General features: G+C 38.4%; 1 protein-coding gene across 1 annotated transcript; it reads right to left on the bottom strand.

The window, feature by feature from the left end:
• Positions 1–498: 498 nt before the first annotated feature.
• Positions 499–10,011, bottom strand: LOC139742255 (probable endonuclease 4). Its single transcript, XM_071652834.1, has 7 exons — positions 9,543–10,011; positions 8,405–8,701; positions 7,415–7,510; positions 6,458–6,589; positions 5,664–5,768; positions 3,085–3,214; positions 499–764 (listed from the first exon to the last, which is right to left on the bottom strand). The coding sequence occupies exons 1-7, from the start codon at positions 10,009–10,011 to the stop codon at positions 716–718; spliced, it is 1,278 nt and encodes a 425-aa protein (XP_071508935.1). The 3' UTR covers positions 499–715.
• Between the last annotated feature and the right edge of the window lie 9,391 nt (positions 10,012–19,402).

Below are 19,402 nucleotides of genomic sequence, written 5' to 3'. Positions count from 1 at the left end.
TCTTTTGAACTACAGTGTACAATGATTTGGCACATAAACTTGCAGTACACATATGATAACCCCAAAGAAGTATGAACAAAACAAGTCTGCAACACAAAATTTCAGAACAATTCAAGTGCAAACAACAAAACAAAACCAACCACACAAATCAACATACAGGACAAATGGGATGTTTGACCTGGCATCGCTACATCTTTTCCTAATCTTGCTTTTGATGTTGTTGTAGCATTTATATGATTCTTGCAATCATTTTAAGATGTAACAAAGTAATTAGCTCTGGCAATATGAATCTTTCATTCTTTTAACTCTTACGTCCCAATTCTTCAAAGTTTCATATACAGTGGACTCCCATTATTACGAAGTGCACGGGACCGGCAGTTTTCTTTCGTTATATTGAAATTTTGTTATAAATGAACAAATAAGCAATAAAGAACATAGAGCTGATAATGTTGGAGCCTAAATTTTTACTTAATGGTAACCGGAATTTTGTTATAATCGTGTTCGTTATAAGGGGAGTGCACTGTAATGTCCACATGCATTTATAAACAATGTTGTCAACAAAACTTAACAAAGACCTATGTAACTGATGTGAAGAGGCCTGAAATAACATAGCTACAGCACAACCGAAACTTCTCAAGGTGAAAAGAGGAATACTGAAGGGCAAGGCTGCTGACTAGCAGTTCATCGGTGTAGCAAACCCACAAGGCCAAAATTGCTATTCCATCAGAGAGTTGAGCAGTTTGATCTCCTTTGCATAGCCCAGCCTGATGGGGATAGAACAAAATAATATGAATGAATGAATGAATGAATACATAAATAAACAACAGTAAACAACAATCAATAAATAAAATATGAGTTTATACTTTTTAAGCCAAGATTTCCTTTTGCTTATGCAATGTATGGACACTTGACATATGTCACTAATAAGAGCGGGTTTGTCAAAGCTGCAGCATGGGCCAGTTAGGACAGAACACACATTTTATCAATGTGATTTATTGGTTCAGTGCACTCCCGTTACAACGAACACGGTTATAACGAAATTTCGTTACAACGAAGTAAATCTTCTGGTCCCAAAATTATCACCATTAAAGTCTATGGCACAAAATTCACTTATAACGAACACGGTTATAGCGAAATTTCCGTTATAACGAAGTCTTTTCCGAGCGCCACAGACAAAGAAAAAACAAAAGAAATGTGCTCCGTTATAACGAAATGCGAATTGCTTTCGAAAATACGTAGGCGGAACAAGCATTTATAGCGTCTCTGCATGGGTGAACGCTTCACACCACTGTGTGTTCGCTCCTTGTGCCACACACACTTTCTGAGTCGAACTTGCGTTTATTATTGTAATACAGTTATCCCATCACATTTCACATAGCTTTCCAGTGTATGATGAGCCTTCAGCAAACATAATATGATATATATGTGTGGTTTCCTTGTTTTCGTTATATATTGTATTTGTTCGGTTATAACGAAATTTCGTTATAATGAAAGAAAACCGCCGGTCCCGAGCATTTCATTATAACGGGAGTGCACTGTATTTCAGACCATCAGAGGTTAGGAGAAAAAAAGTAACTTAAATTCATCAATCTTTATCTATGCTTGCTACCTATGAAGCATCTTACTGTCTAGTAAAGCAAACAAGAGCACAGAAATGTCCATTCCTCCTTTCCCATGAAAATTGAATATAATGCAAAGTATGGGGGTTCAACCTATAATCAGATCATTGTCAGCGATGACATTCCAGGAAATGCATTTCATTATGAGTTTTGCAATGTACAGTGGACTCCCATTATAACGAAGTCCCCGGGACCGGTAGTTTTCTTTCGTTATATCAAAATTCCGTTATAACCGAACAAATAAACAACTAGATATATCGCTACGGCGACCGATATGCCTACGCCATAATGCATGGTTCTCCTAATAGGTCTATAGTACAATGTCTTGACAGTGTGTGATGACAGTTTCACACAAGTGGCAAAATATTAAAATGACAGGTTTGACACAAATGTGCTGAATGTTCACTTTCCTAGAACTAGGTTCAATTGGATGAATGATTAAAATGTCAGAGTGCAGGTATTTGGGGAACTGATGATTTTTACTTGACTTTTGACCCTTTTATAAGTTTATGCATTGAGTAATTTTCAAGGTATTGAGAAAAAATATAATTTCAGTATCAAATGGGAAAATAGCATTATCTAAACCTGGCCTTTGACCTTTGACCTCACAGTTCCAAAGAGAATCACTGTTAGGTTGAACATGCATAAATATGTAAGTTTCATGATGATACCTTGAGTTACTTTTGAGATATGGAGGAAAAAGTGCAATTCAACACTTTTCACTTGACCTGTGACCTTTGACCTTTTGGCAAGAAACTTCCCACAGAATATATATCGGGAAATACATGCATACATCAAGTTAGAAAAAAAAAACCTTCAGGCTTTGCATAAATATAAGGAAAGTACATGCCTGTAGTGATATTTTGAGGAGTTGACCTTGACCTTTGACCCCCTGACCTTTGAACCATGACCCCCAACTTCCCTAGATAATCACTGCCCGTTGGAACAAGCATATATACTAAGTTCCATGAAGATACCTTGAACCATTTGCGAGATATGGAGAAAAACATGAATTTTCAACTTTTTTTTTCACAAAATAACCTGTGACCTTTGACCTTTGACCCAGTGACTCTAAAATCCAACAAAGTATTATCCCCCCAGGATATACCCTCATACCAAGTTTGATGTAAAACCACCACACGGTTCTTGAGATATCAACAAAAACAAAACGGGGCGGACGTACGGACGGCCGGACGACCCGAAAACATAATGCCTCCGGCCACTTCGTTGGCGGAGGCACAATAAAAAACATAGAGCTGATAATTTTGCGACCCAGATTTTTATATAGTTGTAACCGGAATTTCGTTATAACCGTGTTCGTTATAACAGGAGTGCACAGTATCTTCTTTGTTCAAAGACAGCTGACATAACAAATTAACAGCAAAGTGGACTGTAATAAAAGGATCAATGATAGTTTTATGTATATCAAAAGAGCAGTAAGATATAAATGCAAATGGACACTCACTCTGGTGGAGTCTCAAGGATGAGGGGAATGTTGTTGAAGCGTGGGTCGTTCATGATACGTCTGAATCCAGCCAAGCCAATCTTCCCCTCGCCAATGTTCTCATGACGATCTAGGTGGCAACCAACCTCACCTTGACAGGGAGATACCAACATACACAAGATTGGTTTCATTTGTATTCACAGATGCTGCGACTAGATATGATTGAATCAATTCTCAGCTTTATTTCAGACACGAGTGCCACGACACATCTTACAAGCATGAAGTGTATTATAAATATGAAAACTTGAAAATGACTTCAATTTGGAATGTAGAACGCTCCTCTCATCATGTGCTGTGACTAGCTCTGCTCGTACATGCACTGAAAGCAATCAATCAACTAAATTTGGAATGCCCTGCTTTACAGGATGTTCATCATTCTGACACCACTCATGATACAAGAACAATTTCCTCATCTAGCCGAGAAATGGAATCACATGTGATATTCCCTTTAACATCAATGGATTATTGCTAATTTAGGCCATTTCAATATAGGACATCAAGTGAGGCTGATAGCTCTGGGAAATGTATCTTAAAGTACACATCCAGATGATTTTTAGACTTGCATATAAACATTTATAAATTTGCTATAGGCCTACTGGGTACAGAGTTTCAGAATTCATGGTGATTGGGATGAGGAATAAGAATGTTTTCAAAATTCATAACAAATCAAAATGAACAAGGATGATGTTATAGCAGTTTCACATAAGAATGTACAATGTATAATTGGGAGCTCAAGGAAGCAGAACAAAAGAAGAAAGCAATTCTACACAGCTGGACTTGCTAAGCAAGTGGTATTGTAATGAAATAACATCGCTATCCACATAACTGGAATATGTGAGCCTCCTATGTCACCATATTTGTTCTGTGTATTATGTTCTGGGTTTTTTAGAGTATTGGTTTATTTGCTCAAGGACAACAATAAATTCCACAAATTTGTACATGGCACTATCAAATTATAAACTGTCTGGAATGTCCCTTTAATCCTGTGAAAGATAGCAATATCTGTATCAGTACACATCAAGTGTATTTGCTGCCAGGAGCTTGAGAATTTTTTCTTACAGGCCTTCTTTTCAGTACCTTTCTCCTGAGGGGGTATCTCACTGAGCGGCGAACGTTTGCGAACGTAGCGAATTTGGGAATTCGCCAGGGTTCGTAAACGGTTGCAAAAGGTTCGTTAACATTCGCAAGAAAGTTCGCAAACGGTTTTTATTGTCGCAAACAGTTTTTCTTGTCGCAAAGAAATTTTGAACATGTTCAAAATTTCTTTGCGAACCTTTGCGAATTCGTATTTTCGCTAACGGTTGCAAACATTCGCAAACATTCGCAAAACACTCGTAAGAATTCGCAAACGGTCGTAATACGGTGTCGCTAACGTTTTTATATGATTCGCCACTGCTAGCGAACAAGTAACCACATGGTTCCTATATAAAAGCTTCTGAAACAGACAAGGTTCCTCTCTAAAGTTCTTGAAGCTCTTGACATCTCCATCATGATTGTAATTGCTTCAAAAGCTTTTCATATTGACTAAAGTCTGTCCTCTGCAACAAGCACTCTCTGACTCTCTTTCTTTTCTTCTTCCTTTCTTGTTTTTCTTTATTTTATTTCTCTTATGCTGCACAACTCTCCAAAAAAGAAAGAGTGAAAATGTTCACTCTTGAAGGAGTGAATTACAGAAAAAAGTGAGTTTTGAGTGAAATTGGAGTGAATTTTGAGTGAAAATATCTATTTTCACTCATTTTGGAGTGACCTCAGGGATCACTCGAAAATCTTGGAGTGATCCCTGAAGTCACTCCAAAATGAGTGAAAATGAACATTTTCAGTCCAAAATCACTCTAATTTCACTTGAAACTCACTCTATTCTGTTATTCACTTCTTCAAAAGTGAACATTTTCACTCTTTCTTTTTTAGAGAGAATAGCTGTAGCAGCAGCCTGACAAAGCAGCTCTTCAAGGAAAGCAACACCTTGAGCCTCTTCTTGGCAGAAATTTATTTCCATATCCTGGAAATCCATCTTGAACGGTTGTCACAAGAGATCTGAATTCAGTGGAAGGTTTTATGTCGTTTTATGGGTCTTACTATACACAATCGCCTGGTACTTTTCTAGGTCCAAGAACATTCGCAAAATTGTCGCAAAGGATTTGCAAACAGTTGCTAATATTTGCAAAGGTTTTATTGGTCTTACTATACACAATCGCCTGGTACTTTTCTAGGTCCAAGAGCATTCGCAAAATTGTCGCAAAGGATTTGCAAACAGTTGCTAATATTTGCAAAACTGTCGCTAACATTTGCAAAATTGTCGCTAACATTTGCTAACATTCGCTAATAGTCGCCACCTGTGTTCGCAAACACTTTCGCAAACATTCGCTAAAGTGTTGCTAATTGTCGCTAAACATCGCTAAAGGTCGCTAACCGTCGCTAATGGCAGAAGCGAACTTTGATTTTTCGCAAACATTCGTCAGAAAAGTTAGCGAATCTCATATTCGCTACGTTCGCAAACGTTCGCGGCTCAGTGAGATACCAGCTTTAAAAGTTATACATACCTTTGGAATCATTCAGGTGGAGTCCCTTGAGGTACTGGAAACCAACAACTCGATCAAAGTCGACCATCATCTTTTGAAAACCAACTTCCTGTGACAGGTCATACCCTTACACGGGAAACAGAAAAGAGAGCATTTCAGTTGTTAAATAGTTGTACATTGGAGGGAGTAGATTAAAGGGAAAAAAAATTTACAACAGGGCCATTCAACATCTCTTCTATTCTAAAATGTGCAAATGAGAGATTACATTAAAAATAAGCAAATAAATGACACTGCTCCACTGTTCAAATTCAGTAAATGCAATATTTGTTATGATGAATCTCAATTGTCTATTTATATGCAATGGCCATCTAGCGATATTTTCCATCTCAATTTGAGTTTTACATAGCAAATGGGCAAATGTTCTGGCAATAAATTCATTAATATCCATTACCTTTTTTTTCAAAAAGAAGTATCTCTTTCTCGTGATCTATGATACTCCCAACACTACGCTGTTTATTGCAGTTTTGCATTCATCAACCTCTTTGGCCTAGTAAACAAAATAAATCTTTAGTTTCTATTACACTTTTTTAATCATGACAAGCTTAAATTGTCAAGAATACTGATGTTGATTCCATATATAGAATCTCTCATTTCAATGCCTTGGAAAGTGAAATTATTGGAAAGAAATTAAATTGTGTCAAATGATCAGCCTCTGAGCACATTTGTCAATATAACTAATTTCATGAGGTATGATGCTGTTCATGCCAAGTGTTCTGATAGGCTAAAGATAGAGTTTAGTCATGGAGTCAACCTACCAGCAGCAAAAGCATGACAGGTGTCCAGACAAACTCCGATCCTCTTCTTATCCTTGACTCTGTCAATGATTCCCCGCAGCTCCTCAAACTGACCCCCAACGGTGTTGCCCTGACAACTCATGTTCTCAATCACTGCAAACAACAAAATACTAGTAAGGACAATCATGAAACCATGACCATTTCTGATCTCCACAAGGAAATTATCCAGCCCCTTTCAGGAAAACACCAGATTGACTTGATGATAACTGGATCTAATTTTCCTTTTGATTGTTTGGTTTGATGAGAACTAGAAGATACCTCAGATGAGACCGAAGAAAATGGTCTGGCCTCCATAAATCAAGGATCTCACTCAGCATTGTGTGCACACAGGAGGCCCTACAGAGCCCTAGTGAAAGTCCAATCACATCATTCAGCACAGTTTGAAGTGTATTCAAATGTAACCAGTGGTGGATCCAGGGGGGAGTGCACCTGGTGCGCCCCCCCCCCCCTTGTTTTTGCTAAATCAAAAGAAAAAATAAATAAATAGGGGGACTCCTACGCCCCCTTTAATTTTGTTAAGGCGCCCTCTCTTTACTGAATTCCTGGATCCGCCCCTGGTAACAATAGATACTACAAGTGCTGATTGTTGTTTGTGTCCAGAATTATACTTTGAGTAAGGTTCTGTTGTCAACACAAATGCACATTTTATAATCAAGTACAAATTATACATTTATTTAAACTGATATTTCCAAGGACAGGACTGTTAAAGTATGGGTAGTTCATTTCACACCAAAATGATGTCAAAACATAATCAATGCTGTTCTTATTCTTTAGAAAACATGACTGAAATACAGCATTTTCTTTTTGTGCTCCAAATGTAGCAACTCGTACTAAACATCACTGTAATGTGCTTCAGCAATGACAAATTCAGAAGTCAATTAGCAAGGAGGAGGTATGATTGAATTTGTCTGCACTTACCTGCTGTTACTCCTGATGATTTCTCCAGTGCCATGTTTATACTCTCCCCAATCTTGTCAAGGCACTCTTCTACAGAATCAACACCGCATGTCGAACCTGCAAAAGTGATGACATAAATAGGTGTTTGTCCTTTCTTAATAGTCAAACTGCTTTGAAGACATCTCTTGATGGATTGTATTATATCTCTTTACTATTATTTGAATGTTAATGACAAAACATGACTATGTCAAGAATGTATGAATTCATTCTGAATAAAACCCTTGAGGTCTCCCATAACAGATGGAACAACAGGGGTTGTCAAAAAAAAATCATGAAAATAATAATTTCAAGTTCATAAGGATAATTAAAGATAAACAACAGAAAATCCTTAAACCCTTCGGTACTTCCATTCTTTTCTTTCTTTTTTTTATCAGCAACCCTGTTCCAAAACAACCTGAAATACCATATTCATTCCCTTGAAATGCATTTGAGTGTCTTTTACCCATATAAACAAAACAAGGGAAAGTTACAGACAAAAGTGGAAAGTCAATTCCAACAAGAGACCTAGGGGGTCTTACACTCACCTGTGTATCACAAGTTCACCTTCTACACATTCTTGCAGACTGTTATAATAGTTTGAAGAAGAGGGCATGGTGTCCATTTGTATATTCTACCACACTTTGACAAATATGTAGGCCAATTGACCATGAGTTTACCAAAAGAAGATCAAAATGTGAAAACTGGCCCAAAATTTCATTCTGGTCCAAAGAGGCCACTTCTGGATCTGTCATAAACAAACATGAATAATACCACTCACTGCTGTACATTGTATTCACCCAAGAGTATTTCTGGTTAGATATAAAAGAAGATATTTAACTATTCTCTAATTTGGTGGGGGGTTCTCGGCCCATGGAAGCCCCCAACTTGGGCATGGTGCCAATTTGTACCCCAATGATATCTACTTAATAAAAATGTTATCTTCCTTGTCTTGAAAAGGAAGGCACACTATACCTGGATGAAAGTTGTACAGGGTGAGTCCAAGCTTTTCACACCTAGCAAACTCGCCAGCGAGCAGCTCTCTACTCTTAGCCAGTGTGTCAGGATTGGGGGATCCACAGTTGAGCAGGTAGGAGCCATGAGGTAGGATGAGGTGTGATGGGAAGCCATGGTCTGCACACGCCTCACGGAACTGGGCAGCTGCATCAACCTGCAATGGCTTGGTCTGCCATTGCCGCTGGGAACAGAGAAAGAGGGCAAAGGACTTTGCTCCAATGGACACTGCTTCTTGGACGGCTTTCCATATTCCACCTGTGAGACAGAACATATTTTTGCTTTGGTCCTATAGTTGTTTTTTAAGTGTTTGTCCACACATGCATTTTTGAGAACACAAGATTTTTCTAGCTATCATACATAATTACATGTAACTCCACAAGAGTCAAGTCACTTTTGGGGCTATAATTCTCTTCAGTGTGTACAGCAATTTAGAACTATTGATCTTGAGTAGCAGAAAACAGATTTTTACCATTCATCGCTTCATTGACCTGCATTGCATTGAGTTAAAAATATAATTCAGTATTTCTGTCATGTTGCAACCCTGTACCGAGATTAATGGACATCCATGTAAACTGACATTCTTTTTTGGAGAGAAATCTCAAAATTTACCCTTATCTTGGACCCTACTTTGTCATATTTTTGTCCAAAAATCTCAGACAATTGATTTGCAAATTGCACTTATTCTCAAACTTTGTGAATTAATCTTAGATCTGCATTTACTTGAACTTGAACTAATTTTGATGAGAATCAAAAATATCAAAAATTCCTGAAGTTATTCACAAATGAGTAAAATCCAAAAAAAATGCCTGAGTTTGTCACATGGATACGGAAACTTGTTAAACAGCATTAATAAATACAAGTACATACACACAAGGGAAGCAAAAAGCCCTTGATGCACATATTCACTACATTATAATATGTACACACCTTGTTTGTGAGAATAAAGAAACTAAAAATGACTTACCACAGATCCCCCAGAAAGTCACTTACAGAAGCTAGAGCAGTAATGTATTACAGCAAACATATAATGGTGATTTGGATCTATATTTCTGAGGGTATAAAAGCAGTCTCAAACATCTCATATAAGTGGCAATACCTGCAATACTACAGTGGGCCCCAACAAACTTTCCTCCATTGCATCCAGTGTTGACTAATGGAGCTCTGACTTCATTTGCTTCTGTCTCTGTTTTCACTGTGACTTCCCTGGGAGGGACGTCAGTCTCCTTTACCTTCTTTGCACCTCTTCTCTTTCCCCTTCCCGTCTGACCTTGTGTAGGTTTAGAGCTATCCTGCTTCTCCATAGCAACAAGCTTTCCTGCATCGGTTTCCTCCTCCTTTACGACTCCTTTGCGTCTTCCCTGCTTTCTCCCAGCTGGCAAAGCTTGTTCTGGTTCTTCACCAACAGCTGCACTCTCTGTCTTGATCTGCTGTTTACCCCTACCACGACCTACTTTTGCAGAGGAGTCTGATGCTCTTCCCTCCCTTATCTTGCTTGATATTTGAGGTTCCTTCTTCACTTTGACCACCTCAACAGCTGCAGGCCCCTTCCTCTTCCTCAACTGCATTGTAAGTTGTGAAGACATTGCTGGAGGTTGTCAGACCTGTATTTAGTGACAGTTATGGCAATAAACAAAATACAACATTTATCACATCAATACAAAGATTAAAATATGATGGCATATCTCACAAGCACTATGTAACATGCATGTACTTTGATACATAAGCCATTTCCAGACAAATCTTCAAGGAGCTTGGAAGGCTTGAAGGGAGCTCTATTGCCTGTAAAAATGAGTTGGGGGGGGGGGGGAGGCATAATATTATTATAATAATGATATATAAAATTAATCATAAGCTTAATTCTTTACTGCTAAATAGAAACTTTTGGACTAAAAGTTTCACAAGAGTCATATTTTGATATCTCCAAAAATACTGAATGCATTTTTTTTTTATTTGCCTAGTGTAGTACAGCATGAAATTCATAAGCAAATTCCACTATGCCCCACATGTATAGATTATATCATTTGTGTGGCAAATTTCCAGAAGTATCTGTCTGAGAAATATTACTAGCTGATCATGTCTTGGAGCAGTCTAGCCCACAAACACTCAATTTTCTAGTTTCAGATCTCGACCTGTGATTATTCAGCTTCCCTGTTTTATACAAATATAGGCAGACCTATTCGATGTTCATATTTCTTGATTGTATGGTTGCAATGTCTCATGTAACCTACAAATTACATCACCTGATATAACACAGACAAATTAGGACTTTGACATCCTTGACCTCTTGAACTTTTTGTCATAGTCAAAAAGCCTAAAACACACCTGTAATTGAGTGGCAAAACATTGACAGAAACTGCAATGGCTTATAAATAATCAAATAAACTTTATGTTGGAATGAAACCTGTAGATAAACAGTTATTTCATATACTGATAAGGATTTGAGAGACTATAAAAAGGTCAGTGTGATTTCAAACAACATTGGATTTTTCATAAATGGGATTGCTGCAGGAAAGAAGGGCCATTATTACATTCAAAGAATGCAGGCAAACAAAAGCATGCACAAGTTAGTGAAATGACAATTGGTGATACTTTTCAATACTGGGCATAGCTAAAACAACTTGAAAAGAAAGTTGATGTTCGATGATGTACATGGGAAGTTAGTGAAATCAACCTAAACATAGAACATCACTTTAAAAGAAAAAGTGCAAGAATTAGACTAGAAACACATGGCATTGTTGAGAAGGTTTATTATGGCCAAAAGAATATCTACCATTCTGCAGGTCATGTGAGTGTATTCATTAGTTATTACTGCAGTGCTAAAAACTGAAAGTTATTTCAAATGAAGAAACACGTACCCCATAAAGATTGCACCCGTATATACATTCATCATATCGTGATTTTCCAACTTTATGAAAGATTTTTCATTTCTGAAACACTTTTTCTTTCAATAATTTGCAGAGCTACCAAGTCTCACGCATTGTGAGTGAGACTCAAGCATTTAGGGTCTGTCTCACGATCTCACGCATGACACTCATTTTTCTCAAGCATTGGGAGCATGGCTTAAAAGATTAAAGTATGAGTTGCAATTGAAGGCATATTTCCCTTTTGTCTTTCAAAATAAGTAAAAAATAGTCACTTTAGTATGCACCATCTTGCCAAAAAGCTCCCAAATGTGGGAGGACGGACACACCCTCCCCTCGCTCAGTTGCTTCGCTCCCTCGCTCACGCACATACGTGAGCGCCAAGATGCCGAGTCATGAAAATCTCACTCATAAAATTTTTTTGAACCTGGCATCTATGAATTTGTGAGGCCAAAATATACATTTAGCGAAGAATGACCCACATTATTTTTACACACGTGATAGTAGAAATCCGTCAAGTTCATTAACTACCTGGTACTGTACAACTAGACTAGTATGGTAGGTGTTCAACCCACCGACCGGGTCCATAACGACCGACCGCGCATTATAATGGCATTGCGCGTACAGAAAGAAAATGTACGCATGGGACTACGCGCAACGGTGTTCGATTCTTCACTGGGCTACGCTACCGAGTAAAATGTGGCGAAAACAACTAAGTATTCCCTCTAAATTACCGAAATTTAGCAAAATCGAATAAGGTTTATCGTGTAACTACATAATAACTAGAAAGTCTAGGCCTACACACCTTTGCTGACTCGTTGTTAGATGTAGAGTATCCTTCCGTAATAAATTTTACGATTTTGACCGCAAAATTGTCACCGCCGCTTGTACGATCGTGCACACATGTTACACATACACATGACATAAACATTTTGTCGCCCGCTACGACCGTACGAGTTGATGCAGAAACGAGCAATGAATGTGAAAAAACAAACCGACTCATCTAATTTATTTCAATTACGATGAAAAGTTTCCTAATGAAAATCAAGTCAAATTCATCAAACAGTCCTTCAAAAGTAATATCGAAGGATTCAAAATATATTCAAATATTATTGGGGAAAAAATGACGGCTAGAAAAAAACATCGGCCTGTCGAAAAAACGCATTTAAGTGCCCTTTATACGTATTGTCAGGGTGGTCGGTTGAAATGAGCAGGGCAACTGAGTGCGGAAAAAATGACACCCCACGCGTTCGAAGCCGCCATCTAAGAGCGCGTACCTCAGATCGCATTTTCAGTGCGCGCTTGTGAATCCGGAGTATTTTCTCCACACGTGAGTAAAATTTCAGGCAAATTGTGAGATTTTTCACGTTTCTATTGATAGCAAAACGCTAGGTGTCCGGTATTATGAACACCCAACCATACCAAGGCCTAACCGCAGCAGCGACCCCATACGGACAAATACGTACCGTAAAGGGGTCGCACAGCAAACCTATCCTGTCACGGAAGCACCTGATATGGCTAAGCATTTACGTGACCAGAGACCAAAATAGAGGGTTTTATACCGAAATTAGTGGCCTTACTCTTAGATAAGATACTTAAAATCACGGCAGGCGAAGTCGATTTACAATATGATCTGTTTTGAGAGCCCTGTGAAAGAGTTTATCCGAGGTTTTTATAGTCCTACCGCATTTCGTATTGTAGTATGACTTACACAGCGCATGCGCTAATATGGATAGAACGTAGCACATACTGTAATACGCAATGTATGCGTGTGGAAAAAAACACCGGACGGCTCGCTGAGAACTGAAATGAATATTCATGAGACGTAACAAATAGAATGCATGCTGGGCGATGATTTACTATCGGGCCTACCGGCACTTATTTATTTCGTTTTTAAAGCGCATTTCGAATGTGTGGTTCATTATTTATTTGCAATAAAGGAAGTGCACACATAATGAACATCTGGAGATGTGAAGGATTAAGAAAATAACAGGTGATTTTCATGATAGAGGGTATGTTTTGTTTTGTTTTTTTTTTTTTTCCCCAGTCTGCAGAGGAAATGCCCAGATGTCTCATCTATAGATCAAGTTTAGTTTCCTTTCACACTGTACATTATAGTTTTAATGTTGTACATTCACAATGGGCTCCACTCACAAGCTCTGCTTCTTGGGGACTCATATTCATTTTTGCTTCATGTTCATCTTCTACTATGATTTGAATTGAATACACTTCTGTTACATACATGTTTTGTTTATTTCCAATAGTTGAGAATTGTTTGATTATTTATTGAGAGACCTTTTTTTTTTCCCCCAAAAGACTTACTATCGCATGAGAGGAGATCCTTCCTGTCTTTCTTTTTCTGTCAGGCTTGTCACTTTCTGTTTGATTGTGTGTATGTGTGTGTGTGTGTCTGCGTGCGTGTGTGTTTCATAATTATTGTCTGTAACAAGTTGGAAGAATTGGAAGCTAAATTTCTATGTACTGTGACATACAGATAAATAAAATTGACTCTTGAGTATTCATTCATTTTCATTCATTCATTCATTCATTCATTCATAGCAATGGGACAAGAAGTGTCTTCTGAAAATTTTTGAAATTTCAAATATCATAACTTCCTTATTTTTTATCCGATTTTTATCATTCTTGCACTGTTCTGCTGGATTTTTTTTTATCATTGTCGTGAAATTGATAAAATTTTAGATTGGCTTTCATCTTAAAGGCATAATGGATTGGTTAATGAAAAACTAGAAATTAACCCTTTCAGATCCATCCACATGGTCATTGGGATTGTATTCCATTGCTCCCCATGTCTTTTTTTTTTAATGTTGTCTTGCTTGATCAATACCCTTTTAAGCCTTATACATACGTGTATGTACAATACTGCTGAAATGCATGCCGGTATTCCCCAACGCGTTTACATCGTTCGTTTGCTTGCGATCGGCGGTCATGCCATCAGACAAGGAGTATGTATTCGTAGAGGCGCACGCATTTCTGTGGTCATTTCACTCATGCCTTTTTTAAACCCATGATCCGATCCCGGCTTTGCAGCAGCATGACATGATAGAACGAGTTTACTTGTGCAGATTTTTAGAAAAATTGAAAAAAAATTACAGCAGTATAAAGATCTGATTGCGTTTGTTTTCATTTCATTCCTTCACAATGGTCTCATAATGAAGATAGGCACAAAAGGGATAACGAAATTTGTCCTGTTGTTTACCTTTCAAGAACGCATGCACAAAATGTGACGAGAAAAAAATTAAAAAAAAAATCATAAAATCATCGCAGTCCAGTTGAAATTTGCGGAAACAGTAGGCGCGAAAAGGATCTTGAATTCGGTCCTGCATGCCATGTTGGTTATCAAAAACGCATGCACAAATGCGAAGAAATGATCGGGAAAAAAAAACTACAGCCACTGTACTTTCAATCCTTCTTGTGCGTGCATCACAACAGATTACAGCCGAAAGAATTCACGAAATCATCGCAATCCTGCTTATATTTGAGGTATAGAAATAGGCGCAAAAAATCGTAATATTCGAATTGTGCGAAGAGATTATTGGGGGAAAAATAAAAGACACATTTTCAACCCCTTCTGGTGGTGCATCATAAAGATTACAGCCGAATATCAAATCATGGCAATCCCGTTGAAATTTGAGGAAACGATAGGCGCAAGAAGGATATCGAATTCGGCCCTGAATACTGTCTTTCAAAAAACGCATGAATAATTCCGAAGAGATTTTCGGGAGAAAAATAAAGAATGTTTTTCAACCCTTCTGGTGTGTGCATCACAAAAGATTATAAAGAGCCGAAATAATTCATAAAATCATCGCGATGCCGTTAAAGTTTGAGGAGACAATATAGGCGCAAAACGAATCATAAATTCGGCCGTGAATACCTTCTAATCCGAGAGGACGCGCATTTACGAAATGTGGGAGAGAATATCGGTAAAAAGTATAAAAGGACACATTTTCAACCCCTTTTGGTGTGTGCAAAGTAAAAGATTACAGCCGTAGGAATTCATGAAATCGTCACAATCCCGCTGATATTTATAGGCGCAAACAGGATCATGAATTCGGCCGTGTTATGATCTTTCAAGAACGCATTTACGAAATTCGAAGATTTTATCGGGGAAAAATAAAGAACACATTTTCAACCCCTCTTGGCACGTGAATCATTAAGATTATAGCCGAATAATAATCCATGAAATCATGGCAATCCCGTTGAAATTTGAGGAAACAATAGGCGCAAAAAGGATCGTGAATTTGGCCCTGCATGCTGTGTATCTTTCAAAAACGCATACCGCATGCACAAATTCGGGAGAAAAATAAGACACATTTTAAACCTCTTTTGGCGCGTGCATTATAAAAATTACAGCCGAAATGATTCATGAAATCATCACAATCCCGTTGAAGTTTGAGGAGAACAAGAGGTGCAAAAAGAATCATGAATTCGGCCGTATCATTTCTTCTAATCCGAGAGGACGCATTTACGAAATGCGAAAAGATTATATCGGAGCAAAATAAAGGGCGCATTGTCAACAATTCTGGTGTGTTCATCACAACAGATTACATCCGAACAGTGATCCGAAGTAAAGTTCATGAAATCGTCACAATCCCGCTGATATTTGAGGTAGAAATAAGCGCAAAAAGGATCGTGAATTTGACCCTGATGCCGTATGCTGCCGTATATACCTTTCAAGAGCGCATGCACAAATGCGAAAAGATTATCGGGAGAAAAATAAAGAACCCCTTCTGGCACGTGCATCAGAAAATACTATACAGCAAAAATAATTCATATAATCATTACAATCCAGCTGAGCACCAAAAATGTGAAAAGCGCAGAACTTAAGTAACGCGTGTTACTCTACGTGCGCCGATATTGACAAAAAGTCACAAACGCATTTGATACAATCTGATTTTGTTCATAATCATTTAACACTTTGATTCACAAAAATTCAATTCTTTTAAAATGGTTCTATACACGAAGAAGAGATAGGAGTACAAAGCATTACAAATTCGACCCTGCAGTGTACTTTCAAGAACGCCAAGATACGGGAAGAAATTTTCGGAGGAAAGTTAAAAACCGCATTTCAGTCCCTTCTTTTTTTTTTTTACTTCCTTTTCGTATCAACAAATCAATTCACAAATGATTCCTTTTTGTTCCTTCTCAAGAAAATGATCCGTAAACAAGGCATTTGATTTTACAAAATATTTATTTGCAAAATGTTTTTTTTTTTTGGGGGGGGAAGGTAATATTATTGTCGACAAAAACATGAAAATAAATTTGCAAGCCAGTTAATGCTTTTTCAGGTTGTTGTTGACCAGTAAATTTTCTGTTCCGACCATTACAAAAATGGGGAGGAAAAATGGATATTTACTGATCCGACAGAGACAGGTTGGACCGGCAGGAAAAAAAAAAAAAAAATGGGTTAGTGTCCAGCCCTGCTTTATCCAACTTCCAAGATTTGGTGATGAAACCAAAGCAAGCACTCTTGCCAAACTCAGTTGGCAACATAAGGAAGGTGTCATTCTGTTTCACTGCGTTCTCGATAATTTCTATTTGCTCCACTTTGAACTTAATTCTTTTTGCATCCTCCTCTACTTCACTTAGAGCATCTTTGAACTCCATGATACCTATCGTACAGGTGTCCTTTATGATACCGAGAACCAAATACGAGATACTCGGATGGCAGATGACGTAAAATATGAATATTTATTTGCGCATGCGCAGATTAGTATATTTACGTGATACGTTCAAAACGGCGAACGGGCAGTATCTCGAGTAGACGGTCTCAAAGATGACTATTTATCTTGTTTTCGGAGGTAATGGTGAGAAATACATAGTCGGCTATAATATTCAACAATAACGGTTTTATATCATGTGGCTTTTCGTTGCGAATCCAAGTGTCCTTTTGAGCGGTGAGTTGTTTACGTGTTGCAGTGCATTTGAGTGCTTCCTAAAATTGCATGGGTTGCTTCGGGGCGCTGTTACTGTGTTACAGCGCCCCGCGACGGGGTTAACCAAGGCCCTACACTGATACAGCAGTCGCTGTCGCGTTTTCTACAGCGACTGGCAAGTTCAGAAGAGACTTACGATGATGATCAGGCGAGAGTTTTGCACTTGCAACGGCGCAGACGAGCAGAATATTCTTCTTGCTTGTTTGACGATCTATTTTGGCGAACGAACGTTAGTTGACAATGTTTGGTTTCCAATCCATCCGACCATATTCCATGCACCTTTCACTGGCGATCTACGTACAGTGTATAGTGCCTTTACATCCTCTAGCTTTTATATAGCGCATGCATGGCGCATGGCAAGGGCTCCGCGCTGGATCAAGGATGGAGCGCTGGACTGACTGACTGCCCCTGGGATCCCATCCAGGTACTAGGTACGGATGGTGGCTGTCAGCGCGCGCTGGTGGGTGGTGGCAGTGGCAGGGTGTGTATACATGGGGCGCATGCATTGTGGTGTGAGGAGCTTCGTGCCTGCGAGAGAGGGCGATCTCTGAAAACCTCATCTCGGCGCCGCCGCCGCGTTGTAATTTTGTTCTCAGAAAGGAAAAGAAGGCGCCCTGCCCATGAAGTTATGTTCAAAATACTTTGAAGCTTTTGAAGAAAAAAAGAAACAAACTATACTGTTTGTTAGTTTTTTCATCGTAGTATAGTTGTCAAGTCAGAGGTACCATGTGGGTGATGCTGGGCCCCGTTTCATAAAAGATGTTAGGATGTCAACTAGCTCTTGCTGGAATGACAACTTCCTATAGCAACAGCCAATCAGGAAGCTGCATTCATGTCGTTACCATGACAATTGACATTCCAGCAAGAGTTATTATCATATCAACTTTATTCTTTTGCTCTCATGACCTCTGGGGTTTTTAAGTCATGATATTTCTTAGTGATACAACATTATAGGCCTAATAACAATAGGGGCCTACATCTCAGTGAGGGCATTTTTTAAAGAAATATATCTACCCACATACCTTTGCCACACAAGGTTCGTTATTCCAAAAGTTCCTTAAAGGACAAGTCCACCTTCATATACATAAGGATTGAGAGAATGCAGCAATATTAGTAGAACACATCAGTGAAAGTTTGAGGAAAATTGGACAATTCGTTCAAAAGTTACGAATATTTTAAGTATCTGCGCAGTCACTGCTGGAAGGGATGACTACTACAGTGTATGATGTCACATGCGTACAACTACATAAGGAAAATAAAAAAAGAATGTCACAAAACTTTACTTTTTGAATAAAGTGCGCAGTTTTTCGACTTGCTACTGACGTATGTTAAGGGTAATGTTATTCCCCCTGCCTTTTGAAAGAGATAAGTCGAGTGTTCTTTTGTTATGGGAGAAAAATGGAAATATGTCGAATTTTCTTTATTCTTTCTTTATATCGTTGTACTCGTGTGACATCACAAGCTATAGTAGTCTTTTCATCCAGCCGTGACTGAGCAGAAACTTCAAAAATTCATAACTTTTTAACGGATTGTACGATTTTGCTCAAACTCTCACTGATGTGTTCTACTAATATTGCTGCATTCACTCAACCCACTTGTCTATGAAGGTGAACTTGTCCTTTAAACAGAAACCGAAATAATAAGGTTCATAAGTTAGGTATAGGTCTACGCCCCAGTCTACGTGCACACCTTCCATTTTTCATTTTCGGATTAACGAACCTTCGGAATAAGAGCTTTAATTTCTTTTCGGATTAACGAATCTTTGTAATAATGCCACAAATATTCGGATTAACGAACCCTATTTCATTTTCGGATTAACGAAACATAGGTAGCATGTGTGTGTTTCGGAATAACGATCCTTCGGAATAACAACCTTATTTCATTTTCGGATTAACGAATCTTCGAATAACGAACATCACCCTCTGTTCGAGGGTATAGGGCCTGTAGTATAACACGTCCGAGGAGGGAGCCGAAAATGTTGGACTGCTTCGAAGGTATATACCGACGGCAGAGAATTTAATGCCCTAAAAACACAATGATGTATGTGTATGATGTTTTATAAAGTGACGAAGCAGATCCCCATGTCGTTTGGTACATCACTCTCATCTCAAAGTCCATTCGCGATCAAAACGATGATATCT

Source organism: Diadema antillarum, unplaced genomic scaffold, assembly GCF_040938485.1.
Source record: "Diadema antillarum isolate AM-2024a unplaced genomic scaffold, OU_Dant_1.0 seq00000992_RagTag, whole genome shotgun sequence".
Lineage (NCBI taxonomy): Eukaryota > Metazoa > Echinodermata > Echinoidea > Diadematoida > Diadematidae > Diadema > Diadema antillarum.
Note: the sequence above shows the minus strand (reverse complement) of the source record. Positions and strands in the feature narration are given on the sequence as shown.